At 36.9% G+C, this 17,876-nt stretch overlaps 1 protein-coding gene across 5 annotated transcripts in view; it reads left to right on the plus strand.

Moving 5' to 3' along the window:
- LOC145681081 (uncharacterized) overlaps positions 1-17,876 on the plus strand; it is a 118,493-nt gene that overhangs the window by 61,649 nt on the left and 38,968 nt on the right. For 3 of the 5 annotated variants that reach the window (XM_081752449.1, XM_081752450.1, XM_081752452.1), the window contains one exon: positions 6,833-7,063. The exons of the other annotated variants lie outside the window; for them this stretch is intronic. In XM_081752449.1, the coding sequence (XP_081608575.1) occupies positions 6,833-7,063 (231 nt within the window). The remainder of the gene's footprint in view (positions 1-6,832; positions 7,064-17,876) is intronic. 5 annotated transcript variants of the gene reach the window in all.

Genomic DNA, 17,876 nt, shown 5'->3' on the forward strand with positions numbered 1-17,876 from the left:
AGGTAAAATAGATCGTTGTGTACACTTATCAACCACAGATTTACTGCTTTTCGGGGCGAAAATATAATGCAATATCGTTCATTTTCACTGTGGATTACGTTGTACAGTAGCTAACAGGCAGGTGGGTAACTTAGAAAAAAATAATATATTTTGAAACAAAATACTACAGATCGTAATATACACATTTCTAATGCAGTCAATACCGATTGCTTATGCACTAGTATGTGTTTTACAAATAGTATACAGCAGAAATCATTTCCGCAGTATAGACTATTGGATTAATAAGTGTCTTGCTTTGCCATTTGGACATTATGATTTAAATGTAATTCAACTCCCTACTAATGGGTGTAGTGCAGCAAGCTACGGGTCGGAACCAAGATTGAAAAAATTCGCAATTTTTCCATAATTTTTGTGGTTTTTAAAAATTTGTCTATTTTTAAAATTTAAATATCATTTTTTTAAAAGAAATAAAATTTAAATTATACTCCTTTCTTAACTGGTAAACTACGGGGAGTTTCATGTTTCTGTTATTGCTTGAGTTTAGAATGGAAATAAAACCAGGAGTGTCCTGGTATTTGTGTTGTTTTTCAAAATATCTCACACAGCTTGTCTGACCTGACAGTTGTGACATTATTATTCTTGTAACATATAAGAGTGGATGATCACAGCAATCCTCAGAATTCACAATAATTGTACAAAAGGAAGATAATTATAATAATACCGCGTATTTCTTTTTTAACATCTTAGTCAGTAAATGACTAAAGTAAAATGCGCATGTGTAGAATATACTACCATTTCGGAAAGCGGAAAAAGTTGCACAGCTAGTGTATATATATATATATATATATATATATATATATATATATATATATATATATAAAATACAATATTTAAACGTGAATACAATTTTTTATACCTCCCTTTCATCATAATTTTCTCATAAGTAGTTTCAGTATGTTTACTTAAAATTGTTCTAGGTAAACTTGCATATCAGCATGAATTGAGTATGAATATAAATATTTGATTTCAGATTATCTGCACTCAGTAAGATGAAAATAATACCGTATTCTAATTCTTCTTTTCTTCCTCTTCTCAATCATAGGTTGGTGAGCAACATGGAAATTTTGAAACTCTCTTCTCCTTTGGGAGAGCTGTCTTATACTTTGATTATAAATGACTTCCTCTTTTCAAATATATTTTAAATTTTTCTCCCTATTCACAGTATTAACAACTTATTGAACACCTTGTTATTAAGAGGAAGAGTAGGTTTATGGTAAATATATGAAAAGATAGATAGCCCCCTTAGGATGCGTATTTGAATGCGAAATGAAAAGATAGAAATCCAAATTGGCCCAAGTGTTATGTTTTCAAAAAATCCTTTCAAACGGTACAATAGTTAGTTTGCACCCCTCTTTAGAATACGTATTTCAATCAACTGTAGATGTAATGATTAATACCCAGATGAACCCAAGTTAGATTTAAAAATTCATTTTAAACTTTTCAGTCGTGTCCTCACTTTCGCCATTTTATAAGTACAAAATAGGAAATTAAAATATTACAGAAATGTTCCTCCTTTAGGAGCAGAATTTTCGATAACCCAGGCCACGTTTAAACTTTTTTCAATAAGGATTACTGAAGGGCCTAACTTAAAGGGCATGTGAAATACATATTTTCTCAAATTTTGAACCCTTTCCCTCTTATGGTATGCATTTTGTTGAAAGTGACACCGGGCTCGAGTCAAAAGCTAATTATGCTCAAGAATTTATTCCAAACCTTTTCCCAGCATTATGAAACAGGCAACGTTGATGTTTTTATATATAGAGGGTAACATAGAAATCACTGCCGCCTCCTTTTAGAAGGGTAATTTTTTGAAAAGCTAGAGCACGTGGCTGTTTATAATAAGGAGGCTATATGAAGGGTAAGAGGAAAAAGAACGAATTTTACAAAACTATATTTTTGAGAAAACGGCTTTTTAATATTGAAAACCGTGTACGAAATGAATATGGTTGAATTACATGAACGATCACTTAATAAAGTTAAACATTATTATCCATTCGTTATTGCACGCAGTAAAATACCGAGTCACCAACACATAGGCCAAAGAACTCGTTAAGGTACGTACATGGACATTCCTGTTTCTTTCTCCTTACCCTTCATATATGAAGCTTCATCCATCGAGTATAAAGGGCTCGTGAGATATATGATGAATCCAAGTGCTATGTTCAAAATTTCATTTCAAACTGTTTAGGCGTTTTTCTGTAACAATGAGAGAATTGTCAATATTGAGTGTTAAATGGATTCAAGTTTATTTATTTATTTATTTATTTTTTAACTGTTGCTTTATTAAGATCCTAACGTTATATTGATCAAGATGCGAGTTTTAGAATTCAGAAATATCGCATTTTATTTCTCTTTAAAAGAAAATAAACTTGATTTAAATCATAGATTAAAAAGTATTACTCGATTTAAATCAATTTTTTTCTGCGACTTGAAAATTGGATCATCATTTTTGTTTGTATGTTTCCCAGAACGATTCGAAGAGAAAGAAAAGGCACCGATAGTTAAATGAATCCTAACTGGACTACTAGACTGTGTATTGTAGAATTTAAATGGGCTTATTGGCTTCAATCTATTCTTCCAGTCGCCGCCAATAGGCATACAAACAACAATAAACAATTCCATCGCTTCGAGCATTTTTGGAGGAGATACTTCTGGTGAACAAGTTTTCCTTCTGTGTTCCTTGAGTTGACGTCCCAAACTATGAGAACAGTAAAAGATGTTCTGAATGCATTTCTAAGAAATTAAGATCGCGTAGGCTGTGAAATGTAGTTAGGTGCCCAATATAGAGATGTGAATTTTAACAGCTTAGGAATAACATTACTTCAATGTCACCGAGTTCCAAGATACACAAGACAGGTGCCCAACTTGCATAGTAATAAGCAGGGCCCGAATCTTGTTGACAAGTCAACTTTTTTCTGTTACGCCTAGGACAAGGCAACTTCAAATAAAAACGTTATCCGTCAACTCAAGGCCCTAAAAATGTATTGTTTTAGGGTCAACTTTTGGTCACTTTTTGCATTTTTGAAGTTTCAGGTCATTTTTTAATATTTTAAGGTAACTTTCAGGTCACTTATGGTATCTTTTTTTCTTCTACATAAGAAAATCTTAAAATGAACACTGTTTACGGATTTGAAAAATACGAAGTTATATCTTTTCCTGCTTCCTAGCTATTGAGGTGAAAAACTGCATTTCTATAAAGCTAATGAACACTAAACTGTAGTTGGTTGATTAGGGGTAAGGATTGGTAGGTGTCCAAACAGATGGCTTTGGATTATTTACCACAAAGGATGTGGTCATGAGAATAACTAAAAGTGGATTAGAAGATTTACAGCGATTTTAAACAGGATTTTTTTAATGTATTATTTTCATGTATTCAGTCTACACTTGCGAACTTCTATTCTTTAAGTGTGCTATTAGTTTCAATTCGGAAGTGAATTGACGCTTTCAAGTACGTACAATGTCGTACAATGGACTGATCAATAAACTGCAACTAACTGAAACAAAACTTTTGAGAATGAGTGAGAAATGGTAATTAAAATCCAATAGATATTCAAAAAATGACAATGTTTAAAGAAATAAACGTTTTAAATAAACGCAAATTTTAAGGTCAATTTTTGTGAATTTTAGGGCCATTTTACAGGAATTTTAGTATCATTTTATAGGTCACTTTTTAGAAGATTTTAGGTCAACAAGATCCGGGCCCTGGTAATAAGCAATGCATGTATTACGAGAGATGGACAGATGTAGAGAGATGGACAGGTTAATAGGTTTTATTGTATAGTAACAGCACAAATGCTAACCTAATTTTGACTTGTAGAACACTTAAAGTAAGAATTACTTTACTGACACTTTACGAGGGTGGTTCAATAATTATTTTCCCCTGACCTATAAGGAGTATTATTTTTCCAAAAAGTCTCCTTTCACAGTAATGCACTTCTTCCCCCTATGCTGTAAAGCCACTATGCCAGCTTCAAAGAAAGTCTCTGGCTGAGCAGTGAGCCATTCCTCCACAGCTTCAATAACAGCTGCATTTGAGTGAAACTTCTTCCCCTTGAGGTGCTCCTTCAACTTTGGGAGCAAATGAAAGTTACTAGGGGCGAGGTCTGGTGAGTAGGGAGGGTGTTCCAACACGTCAAAACCAGCAGCATGGATTGCGGCACCAGTAAGATTGCTTTTGTGGGCCGGAGCATTATCTTGGTGGAACAGCATTGTCCGCTGCAACATCCCGCGCCGTTTTTCCTTGATTGCTTCGCGTAACTTAGGGATTAGGGCTGCATAATAGGCCCCCGTGATAGTGTGTCCAACCTCCAGGTAGTCAATAAGGAGCACACCCTTCGCATCCCAAAAAATTGTAGCCATAACCTTGCGTGCTGATGCTTACATCTTGAGCTTGCGTCTGCTCCCATAACCTCCAAACCAACCCTTTAACATCGAACTCTGTCTTTCTGATTTTCACGAGATAACATTTTGGGTACCCATCGCGCTGACACCTTTCTGGATCCCAAGTTTTCATGCTTAATGGTTTCCATTCTTGCACAGCATCAATGCTTTCTGGGGTGCATGCTGTTGTTGGAGGACCAGCATCAGGGGCCTGTTGACAGCTTTTCCTGCCGCAACGGAAGTCGCGGTACCAGTTCTTTACTACCTGGTAGGAAGGAGCCCCATCACCCAACACACTGATCATGTCCTCACGAATCTCCTTTGGACTTAACCCTTTTTCGTGGAGGTACTTGATGACAGCTCGTTGTTCGGTTTTCTCCACTTTCAAGCTAAGTGCCACCTCTCACACCTGAAAAGACAAAAAAGAATATAGCAGCTATGGTTCTGAAATTTAGCATATAGGCATCTAAGACATTAGGCTACAACATCCCCCATCAGCCATCCCAGCTCAAGTATTTTAAATATGCCGGGGACAATAATTATTGAACCTCTCTCGTAAGTAGGTAAATTAAAGAGAAGAAACTGGTTAGATCCTTTAAAGTAGAAATGGGTGTGAATTCAAACGTTAGGAATTGAATTACTCGAGCAAAGGCTACGTGCATAATTGGTCGGAACAGTGTTGAAACGTAAATTCTTTTCAAGAAATTGACCAGTTTCATTATTTTCCTCATACCCATATAACCTGCTTACTTTGAGTTAAATAAACAACGTCGAAACAAGCCAATATCGAAAGATTATTCCAACTGAATTGAAGAGTATATAGAGGGTGTTCGATTTGAGTATCACAAAGAGCAATTCCACTATAATTTTAGTTTATTAATTTATTTAGTTATGTGCTATAATTGAGCACTTCCATATACGAAGTACTTACCCAGTGGATCTATGAATTTCATCGTGTTCTACACATAGATGTATGCGTCTCCATGTCCTTGACATTTTACGGAGCATCTGAGTGTTGTTGTTCGAGAGGCTTCACCAATCTCTCTCAACGAAGCAGGATTGCTTTACGAGGTGGGTCCGTGGCAAAGCGATTTCTAAACGCAGTTTTAACCTGTATTGTTGACTTCCCTGTGTTTAGCCGTTGGTGTACCCACACACATGCCACTAACCGTTGATCTGTGTGACTGCATGCACTCACATCAGCTGTGACTTCAAAATTGATATGGTTCACGTGACCTTGAATGCAGGGATACCAGAGTGCTGTGTATGACCGTGAAAACAAGACCAATACCATAACTAAAATCACACCGACATCGTTCACTGTGATACTCAGGCTTACAGATACGGGGATTTCTCGGATACTTTGAACTGTTAGAACCTACTGGTACTATCCCATTGTCTATTTGTAAAAAAAAGCTTAAAGAAGTAGACAGTTAACTCTTCAAGCCGGTTCGACGTACACGTGTATGGACCATCATAGTGCTTCTAGAGGCGGTTCGACGTACGCGTAGTGGATTGTGTACGTCCCGCATAGTAGTGATGAAATAATGCATATTCTGCCATCTGTTGTTTTTTCATACGAATGAAACTACATGTTACTAAAGAGTAGAGTGCAATGTACTGCCATGTGGTGGTTTTCCAAACTGTACCACTCAAAGTAGATCTAGTAAACTAACAAGAACACAAGACAGGAGTAATTTGTAAGCGCATGTAAGGTTTTATTTTTATTATTATTACAGTAAATGTCATTATTTGTACATTTTTGAGTAGTGTGAAGTTTCGTTTAAAAGTCCTGAAAATTTCATTGTAATTGAGCAAATTGTTTTTTAAAGATATGTTCAGTTCTAAGACATTACGCGAAAAATTGCTGTCTTGGTGATATAGAACTACCGCCTCTCACAGCGACTGATGGGTATTTAACTCCCGGCTCGAAGGGTTAAAGAGCAGAAGGAAGCTAGAAGATTTTTGTTTCCTTGAGTATCTGTTGTTCACCTCTCATTTTCTGTTCCCAATCCATTTATTTTCTATTGCATTATTTGACAAATAAAACTAAGGGTGATAACAAGGCTTAGGTCGTTTCTCGTAGATTCTTGTAGTGTTCTTAAATATAGCATGTTTCTGTGTCCTTATTTTCTGTTTTGTCTTAATTCTGATTCAGAGAGTTTTTAGTTCATTTCATATCTTTGGGCTTGATTTTCTTCTTTGGGACTGTTTTCTGTATGTTTACAGTAACAAGAAAACCATTATTTGTTTCATTAATTAAGTTCGTTTGTATTGTCATGTGATTGATATTTTCGTTCCGAAAAGCAGTGAACTTTTACACAGAAATATGTGTATAGAGTGAGTTACAGAACGGTCGAATAGACTGATAGTCATTTCTCTCTGATTTCAGGTTTAAATTATCAGTGTTCCCGTAGTCTCGGGACTGTAAAAGAATTTAAACCTTCAATTGATGATGATGTAACACGTTATGAAGGAAATGTTATACAAATATGCATTAAATATCAAAGCATAACTGTTATGGAGGACTATCATAATAAATCATTCGAAGAGTTGAGGTTGGAAGATTACTGTCATATGTTTGTGGATGCTATCACCCGAGGATATGCATTTGATCTATCAGGTACATGAGTTTTTGTTCTGATGGGTTTTTTGCAGGTTTTCCATGTTTCTTGTTGTATAAATTGTGTATAAATGGAATTAATTACTGTCGCTTTTCAGTACCGAACCTATATGAGACAGGTCCTACCGATTACAAGTAAGACACGAACCACTACTTGGGTTTTTGTCTAAAGGTTTTTGCCGTACTGGGAATAGAACCCAGGACTATGCACACATATCCCCCCCCCCCTTCCTCAGCCTCTGCTTTATGTTATCCTATAATACTTCAATCTCAAGCGTTCTGATGGTCCCTTTGTCCCATGTCACCTTATGGATCCTCAACTGAACTAACTTACGATGAAGAGAAATGACGTTTAAATTGTCCTTATACGCATTATTCATAAATATAATTTTAGAAAGTTTTGATAAAGGTTTTGGAACAAAATATTCTCACTTTCTCCAAATCGTTTTTACTTACGAATAATTATCAGCTCCTCTTCACTATCATGATCTCTCTCAGCCTTACATATTCTCAACCTTGTTGCTTTCTAATATAAAATTAGGTTTATGATTGCTTTGACTGTTCCGTTATTAGATTAGATATAATTTGATTTTGAGTTGAACGTCCCTTTCAGCAGCGAGGCTATATGAGACGTGGACCTACTGATTAACATGCAATCTGAACCACATGAGCTCCCGCCGAGAAACGAACTTGGATCTTCCACGCCAGAGAACGCAAGAACTCACAAGGGAAGTTCGGGAGAAAGCACTCGTGCGCAGAGAAACTAAGCATGCCATTTAAAAGACCAATTTATTCTGATTACAACAAACTAGTAAAATTCCTGTATGGTTGAGAACTTTTCGAGAGATTCAACGTTAAATGCATAATGAGGAAAGAAGGATGCTAGAAGTATATAACCGAAGTATTTTCTTCCATAGCGAAGCCTGATGGTTTGAACTTTCTACTGCTTGATCACTGGGGTCCATTCACAGACAAATTGTCCGTTGCAATTGGATGACGGATGGCAAAGACGTAATGGTTGAGAATATACCAAAGAACGTCACACGATTTGTACAACTATTTGATGTGTTTGGATTCTGACCAATCAAAGGTTATGGCAGTAGATTTGTAATAGTGTGGCACTTCTTCGTCCGGACGTTATGATGTACCAACGAATCAATCTAATAAAGTTCGTATCCGTTCGTTCAAATGTTCTTTCACCGCGCAGGTTACCGAACAAATTACGTAAGTATATACCTTTCGAATCACCTATCGAATTTGGTTTTCGCTTTGGTTATGCGAACTGTTCTCTTGACGAATGCAACGCAGTTGCACATATAAAATGTTCATGGTGCAAGGAAGTCTTTTTGCCTGCGTCGTTTCTTCATAGAACAGAAACACAACAGTGATCAATCTTCATCTCTAACCTATCATTATTATGAACAGTATAATGACTAATTTTAACTAACAAAACCATTAGTTAATGCAAAATAGTTTTTTCTGTTACCTCCGATAGATTTCAATTCGTATGTCAATATTCGTTGCTAATAATGTAGTTTTTGTTATGTTTATTGTAATGTTTAACTGCGCATATACTCACTTTTCATATAAACTTCCAAGTTGAATTTCTCGAACAGTTCTCAACCGTACAGGAATTTTATTAGCGTGTTGTAATCCGAATGAATTGGTCCTTCAACTGGCATGCTTAGTTTCTCTACAGGTGAGTGTTTTCTCGCGAACTATCCTTGTCAGTTCAATTAAGTTTGCTCCTGCGATGTAGAGGACGAATGCTTGTTCCTAAAGGCAAGACTTATGATAACTACTAATAAGTTTAGAACTGACTGTTGCTAATGCTTTTATTCCATATTCTTCGTAAGTATGGAGACACCGTCCATTCATTCAGAATCTACAACTCCTTCACACATATCTGAAAAAAAAAATCTATAATAAAAGATACGTGAGTATAACCAGTGCTGTGAACTTCAGACTCTTCAACAACTCTCATCAATATCGATGTTTCCTATATATATATATATATATATAATATGACTTACATCACAAACTGACAGTATCAACATTAAAAACTATTTTGCTCTGAATTTGTGTCATATCTTACCAAATTGCATTTATTAGTTTCAAATTAGGGTCATATATTTCATAAGAGGACTGAAACAAATCCACTCTTGGCGGTTACAAACACATTTTCAGTTTTAATATCTGAATTGTCATTGTTTCTTAGATGTTAGGCTATTTTTCCGATGTCCCACTTAATCACTCCTACAATTACTTAATCATTAGTTTGTTTACCAGTCACCTTTTATTTAAATACCATGAATATTGTGGAACTTAACTTCATTTCCTTTGCTATTTAGAAATGGGAATGCATGCATTGGTGTTTTAGACATACCGTGTGTATCAGAAGTAGTGATTTACCTTTTGAGTGATCAATACATTTTTAGTATAAACAAGAATGGCATGGAACAAAATTGTAGGTACAGCGGAATGATGTAAAAATTGTTTTACAATATCTAATCCCAATGCTCCATTTGGAGGTTCACCTGGCGGCTATTAACATCGATGCATGCTTGCATCCGGAGACGCAAATTTCTGCACGCATCTCGGCACATCTGAACGGGAATGTTGATTAATTTCTCGGTGATTCGCGCCGTCAATTTCTCAACACCGTTTATTGGTTTTGCATATACATTGTCCTTCAAATATCCCCATAGGAAGAAGTCGGGAGGGTGAGGTCTGGTGACTTAGCGACCACTCCACTGTTCCCCGACGACCAATCCATCGCCCGGGGAAGATGTTATTCAAAAAGTCACGGATAATTCGGGCAAAATGTGGTAGAGCACTGTCTTGCTGTCACCACAACGTGTCAATGCTGTCACCACATGATCATCCTCTCCTGCAACAGAGGTATCACAGACTCTTCCAGTATGTTCGTCTCCCCAGTCACCGAACCATCAAGAAAAAAAGGCCCCAGCACACCGTCAAGCATTACCCCACCTCAAACCATCACACCAGGACTCTGGTGATCATGTTTAATCACCATATTTGGATTTTCAGGATGCTAGTACACACAGTTGTGACAGTTCACTGACCTTGACACATGTAACTTTGCCTTGTCTATCCAGGCTATGTGGATTTCGAAGTCAGGAATTTCCTCCACGTCCGCAGGTATCACTCAGAAAACTTGATACGGGGATCGGAATCGTCCTTATGGAGTGCGTGCAGCAGGCGAGGATGATAACGGGCGCAGTTTCAGATCCTTGAGAATCCTGGCAACCGACGACTTCGGGATTTTCAGGGTGCGCGAAACCGTCGAATCGATTTCGACTTCTGCAGTGACCTTGCAAGTTCCGCTTGTATCCGAGCCGCATTTGTGGGATTCTTGGCGGACCTAGGTCTACTCGGCCTCTTGATGTCAATTACACTACCAGTGGTATCGAAGACTTCGTGTACCCTTGTTACTGTCTTCCGCTGTGGCGCAGAATCACCGTACAGCTCCTTCATTCGTCGCTGGACTTCCGTAACGCTTTGTGTCTCAGAAAATAGGCGAACGCACTGGACACGTTTCTCAAGCGTCAGACGAGCCGCCATCTTGTAGTGTTGCCAACTGAAAGAAGAAAAAAGACCATTGCACCACAACACAAACAAAACAAGAAACAAACAACATCAATCATACAGCTTAATCTACCACACCTAACAAGTGATTCACTACTTCTAGGATACCCGGTATATACAAAGCAGGATATTAATTAGACCAAAATGTTGTTTGTTGCTTTGAAGCATCAGACACGTTCTAACAGCATAGCTATTCGATCATTTTATCTGTGTTTTGATTTATTTACTTACTTTGTTTCATTAGAGTAGTCATTTCCAGCTAGCCAATAAATAACGCACAATTATGTTTATCAGCAGAGAAATATAAAGAAGGGGAGGGGAGATTAGATAAGGGGAATAAAACAAGCAAGTGTTGACAGGGTATGCGTAGTTATGGACCCATGAGTAGTATGCCTGCAGAACCATCGATTATACTATCAGTGTTCGTATTTGCCTGTCATCACTGGTCTTTCTTAATAGCTGCTCGTTCTCGTGCCTGTGCTGAGAAGGGAAACACGCCACATAACATTCGGTGGAAATGATGGTATTACACATTTATATCGTCAGTGACAGCACATTACAATAAAAATGCACCCATCTGTTATTTCACCTTCTTGGTGATTTGATGAAGACAGACTCCGCTACTGTAGCTTTTCTTGTGATTTCACTGATTTAGTTCTTCCGATCTCCCTCTCTTGAGTATTTCAACCGGTCGTTTACGGGGTGGGAACTCTATGTGTATTTCTTACGAATTATAGGCTCGTTGCTCTCCGTTATTTTATAAATTATCTGTTTACTTATTATTGTTTATTGTACTATTAAAAATATTTTAAGTTCGTGTTTTTTTATATTTCTTCATTGAAGTACATTTGTTCCTATCAGACAATACGAAGAAACAAACAACAAAAAAGTTTTTTTTTTTTTTAATTATGAAATCAGAAGGACATCTGGTTATTTGGACGATGAGAAATCTTTGACATGGCATAATTATGATTTTCAGCTCTGCTCTCCTGCTGATATATATATATATATATACTAGCAGCGTTCACCCCGCTTCGCTGCGGTCACCCCGGAACGCAATAAACTTTGTTACTTAGATAATTTTTACTTTTTCGCTTTCAAGTGATATGATAAAAACCATAGAAGATTGCAGTAAATGTTAACATTATATCGCCTGTCATTTATGTTAACCCGCCGAGTGACACGGTCATGCGGGTTGCATATAAATACGTTTATTTTTACCTATGATGAACTAACAAAGGATTTGTACGTTATGGACACTTGAATGGTCAATTATCTCAAGACACTGGTAATTAAAAATTAAAGTGATATGATAAAAACCATCTAGGGTCCAAATCCTAATAACCCCCAAAAATGAAAGAAATTGGTTCAGCCGTATTAGCGTGATGAGGGAACAAAGGATTTGTGCGTTCTCTTTTATATATAAGATATATATATATATATATATATATATATATATATATATATATATATATATATATATATATATATATATATATATATATATATATATATATATATATATATATATATATATATATAAGGAACGCCAATTAGTTTGAAGATAACAGGCTTTCCGATGGGTTATTGGCATGTATTTGAGGCTGAAATTCTTTTCACAACCAAATTTTAATTTCAGAAACAGAAAAATAAAGACACTCCCAGTTGGAAATATGATGGAATGAGAAATAATTGAATAAAATAAAGAAAGAGTGGAAAGGAACAAACATAAAAGAAAACTAAAAACACCGACTCGTACTTTAGTCAAAACTATTATTAAATATTCGTAAATACAATTATGTTTTGGTGAATCTCCAAAACTGTGTGGCATGTGCTGTGAGATATTAGTGCTTACAGTAATTTGCTATCTACTGAATAGTCGACTACAATGTAGATTATAGTGTTTAGCTATGAATTTATTGTAATTACGCTTTGAAATGTAATCCTTCAGATCTTTCTTCTCTCCCAATGTCTTTCGAATGCTACCACACAGTAAGGGGAAGCTGACAGTTTTGGACAAAAGTTACCTACGTTATCAGTTCATTTAGATTTTTATTTATGTATTTATTAAAGTTTGCCCTACGATCATGCACTGAAGTAAAGGAAGACGATGATAATTCATGGAATGAAGAAAGTAGGAGAAAACGGAAGAACCCCGAGAAAAGCGACGCATACGAAGTTTGTCCACAATGAAGCCTACTTAGCACGAACTGCGATTGAACCAGGGACCCCACGCACCAAGTGAGTGCTATACCATTGAGCTACCGCGGCCTGTTAGAAATTATCAATAAAAGAAATATAAAGCCAAATACTTTTGAGATTTGGAACGTAGCTTACGTATGCAATAAGTGGAAAGTTCAATACCTTTTAGAAGTAATATAAGTGTTCAAGACAACAACAGATATGATTCGCTGCTTCCAATGGATTTACTTTCTCCGTTGACAAGATTAACTGCGTCCATATTTATCGCTTACCTAACTGAGGATATCATCCAGAGTTTTATCTGGGCCATACACGCTTCTCTTTTGTTGACAACATCCAATTTCTGGACTTTCAGTTTGATCACAAATTGCCTTGGGCAGTCTGTTTACAAGAACTAAAATATCGCTGTCTAAGAGCACTTAATCTTCTGAAAGCAGGGTGTCCACCCACCGGGAAAAACCGGGAAACCGGGAAATAGCCGGGAATTTCATGAACCGGGAAAAATCCGGGAATAAGCCGTGAATTTCTCCAAAGAACCGGGAAACACAACGATAATAGCTAAAGAAGGCCGAAAGTTAAAAACGCAAGGCGTAGCTCAATTGTTTTCTACCGATAAGTCACTGGGCGCTTCTGAATTCATGATTCGTTGGGTCGGTTCCAGCGTCATCCGGTCGGTATCCACCGTTTGGGGCGTCCGAATTCAGCATCAATGGTGAATCGCAAGTGAACGTGGCAACGGTGAAATAGGCTCTCGCTTGAATTCTACGTTGTGGTTCGCTTATCGACCATGTTTTGTATTTTTTTTTTTTAAATAATAGAGTAGTGATGCGTCAAAGGGAGTTGTTTGAAACCTGAAAGAGCGCTGTGTGTAGTCAACAATCATGTGTGCGGTCTTTTGTTCTGGCCTTGGTCTTTTAAGAAAAAAAATATGGAATTATTTAACTATAATTCAACTTTAAGTAGCACGAAGTGTTTCTTTGATATATTCTGTATTATTTTTTTGTTTAAAATGAATAGCAATGTAAAGATGAATGCGAATAGTAAATGGCGGGAATGAGATTGTCTAGTTGGCAGTTATGATTGCTTGTTTAGTAATAGGTCTGGTTCTACAATCTCCTGATATCTTTAACCACCAGATAAGTTAGCAAGATGTTGCGGCAGTAGTTCTCATTTTACATAATATATTAATATTGTGATCACTTATCATCCCGTTCTTATCTGACATTTAAGCGGCATCAGGACGTTGTAGGACTGGTCCTCATAAAACATTTATTGATGGCATACAAGTTTATTGAGTATCTTTAAAGCTGGTTTTAAAAATATTTCAAATGTACGGATGTGAGCAAATATGTAAAACGAAAGCAGTTTTCAGGCGTGGAATGCCAAAATAAAGGAGGGCATTAATTTTCTGGATTAGGCAAAAGTTACTTCTGCATCACGAAGTGACTAAAAAGACAAAATAGTCAGTAAGAAAGTCATTAGTCCATTTTTTTTTATCACGCGTGGTAACATCAGCACAATAAGTACAATAAGTAGAAGAGAGCATATTACGTCTTGATGGTCATTATTCTCTTAACAATATGAATAACAGTAGAAAGGCTTTTGTTACAGTGATTCCACACCACAGAAAATAAATAAATTGTTCATTAACATGTGTGAAACTGAGCGAGTGTGGGGTTGCGTCTGATGAGCAATCGTCACTCCGGTTCCGGCAATAATCCACTTTAATGTAAGCGAAATATTGAAGTTTCTTGCATAAATTCTTGCGGGCCAATCTATACAAACTGTGATAGTAAGTACAAACATAAATAACGAAACAAATCTAACCTAACCAGACCTGACCTAACCCAATTTAACCAAAACTGACCTTATCTAACTAAAATTAGGCATTTTTTTTTTAAAAAAAGCAACATTTTTTGGTAAGAAATTCTGGCGCCTATCAGGCCGACATATGCCGAGATATTATGGTTTCTTATTATTTTTTATTGCCTAATACAGTGGAAAAATCAGCTGGAGGACTTTCATTTGCGTTGTGTATGGATTAATTCATGTTGCGTTTAAGAAGTCGTCCAAAACTAATAGTCATCAAAGTTCATTCACCGATCATTGTTATAAAAACTCGTCCGACACTAATAGTAAGCAAACTTCATCCAGCGATCATTGTCATGCGTCAACTTCTGCTTCTTCGACTGAGAATGACACATCTTTTTCTTGTCAGTCAGGCAGTATTCATTCTACTTCTTGACCGAGTATTAAACGTTACCTATTAGGAGATTCAGTTACTAAAGCTGAGGTGCTGTGGTGTTCACAAATTGTGATGAACCATATGTCTCTCCAAGAAGCCGAGCGTTGTGCATCAACATTTAAATTGATGTTTTCTGGCAGTGATATTGCAGAAAAAATGCAATTTCATCAAACTGAATTGGAGTACACAGTAGTGTTTGGAAGTGGGGTACACAGTAGCACCCTATTTCGAGCGAGAACTTCAGAGGTTATTAAAAGACTGTACCTACGTTGTGATCTGTTTCGACGAATCATTAAATAAAGTTTCTCAGAGGCAACAAATGGATTTACATGTACGATTTTGGGATTCAAATAAATCTCTTGTTACAAGATACTTTACATCTGTTTTTCTCGGATACTCAACAGCGTCAGATTTGTTAAAAGGTATCAGTGAAAAGGTATCTTCGGACGTTTTAAAGAAACTCATTCAGGATGGGCCAAGTGTCAATTTTAAACTATTGTCAGATTTGCACCTTGAACTACAACATACGCCGGAAAGTCCAGTGTTGTTAAGCATTGGTAGTTACGGTCTTCATGTAGTTAATGGGGCGTTCAAAACCGACATGCAGAAGACAGATTGGGACTTAGTGGGGTTTTTACGTGCTTTGTATTGTTTATTCATATATATTTGCGTGTGTCAAGAAGGACAAGGAAACACCTAACTCGACAACGTTCTCAGTTGTAACCATTTCTGACCGAATTTCAAATAGACCAACCCATGGGACCCTTTTTGCATGAAGAGCACACTTATTTCGTACAAAGATTAATGGAAAAAAATAGTGAAGGGTGATGTTCTTAATAAAGCAGGTGCATCTGTTCAAAAAATAGATATATCAGATCCAAACAATCTTCTTCCTGCTAAAGATGTGGACATAGGCTTTGCAACAAGGGATGCCATGTGTGGAATCAAGGAAATAACGGATCTAGACAAGCTAACACTGCGACGAACGTGCAGAGAAGCTATCACAGCGATGATTAGTAAAATAATGCATAGGTCACCATTGAAATACAAACTTACTCGAGCTGTTTCGTGTTTCAACCCTATGCTTATTGGTCACAACCTGACACTAGCGGAGAAGCGTTTGACATTATCTTTGGAAGAGATGGTAGCTAAACGGTGGTTTACGGGAAGCAAAGCAGATAAAATTATGGGACAATATTGGAAGGTATTTTCGTCACCTGAATCTATTCATCTGTGCAAAACGTTTAAAAGAAAGGAGAAGCGTCTGGATGCATTTTTTGTTGAACTTCTTAGCGTATTCAGTGAGGACAGTGTACGAGAACTCAATGATTTTTAGTGCCCATTATAACCGGGAATTTATCTAGTAGAGCCGGGAAAACCGGGAATTAACCGGGAATTTCAAAAGGCTTTGAGAGTGGACACCCTGGAAAGTATTCTCCCATTTTCTTGAGGTGTTAACCGCGTTGTCCTTCTACGACTGTATCGTACTCTAATCCACTTAAAATTGGACTACGGATGCATTGTTTATGGAGCCGCCAGACTTATCCACGCTACGCAACTGAATACTGTCCATCATCTTGACATTTGTTTGGCGACTGGTGCATTCCGTACCAATTCTTTTCTCAGTTTGTATGTTGAAACAAATAGGTTTTTTTTTTTTTTTTTTTTTTTTTTTTTTTTTTTTTTTTTTCGGAAATACCCTACGTGCATTTTATGGAAAGGAAAAATACAAGGTAAGGAGTAAGGCAAGTCAGATAATGATATTGAAGCGTTCCAGACTAGTTTATTCGTAGAGCGTCTTTCTAAATCAGATTAACGATTTTGAAGTATTCCCAGACTAGTTTATTCGTAGAGCGTCTTTCTAAATCAGATTAACGATTTTCTTCAACACAGATATTACTTGTAAACACACAAATCGTGTCATAGTGTCATAAGTATTCTTCCAACAGTGACTAATCTCGTGCCATGAAATGACGAATTTATATGTATTTCGGACCGTAGCAGGTAACCTGTTCTTTTTAATGTAGCTGTATGTATATCAGTCTCAACTTTGCCTTCTCTTCGTATTTATTTTTCACGTCTTTAGTGAAGTTATTAGGGCTAAGTAGTAGTAGTTTTGTTTAAAAAGTTGCTCCAAAGAATTCCCAGCGATAACGGTGTATCGTATCTATATGAACAATACTTGACATTTAATTCATTCTAGACCGCAGCACCGAATTTGATTATTTTTAGCACAGAAGTAGACAGATTTTTAGTACATTTTCGACAGAGGGTTGAAGAGGTAAGGGAGAGTGATATGTAAAAATAATCGAAAATGATTGATATAACTGTTCAGTTAATAGTTTTCGTGTTCATTGAGATGAATAGTGACAACCAGATGGCGATAGACCAACGACATGTAAAAATAATAGGAAACAAATAGTATCAAGTGTCCAGTCCATAATTTCTGGGGTCGCTGAAATGAATGCTCCTGATGCTGTTTAAATCCAAATTCGTTTCCCGTGCAAGGGGCACGGTGGCTCAGTGGTAGAGCATTCACTTTTGGTGTGTGGGCGCTCTGGTTTGATCCCAGCCGCGCTGGACAAATATCATGTTCGTGGTGTTTCTCGAGATTCTCTTCTTTCCTCCCACTTTATTCATTCCACCATTGTATTCATTTCTCATCATCACCGTCTCCTTTAGCTTAGCCGGCGTAACGTTGGGCGTAAAACTGAGATTTCATTTCAAGATTTCGTCCCCCATGCGTAACCTAAGGGG

Source organism: Thermobia domestica, chromosome 3, assembly GCF_964235325.1.
Source record: "Thermobia domestica chromosome 3, izTheDome1.hap1.1, whole genome shotgun sequence".
NCBI classification, from domain to species: Eukaryota; Metazoa; Arthropoda; class Insecta; order Zygentoma; family Lepismatidae; genus Thermobia; species Thermobia domestica.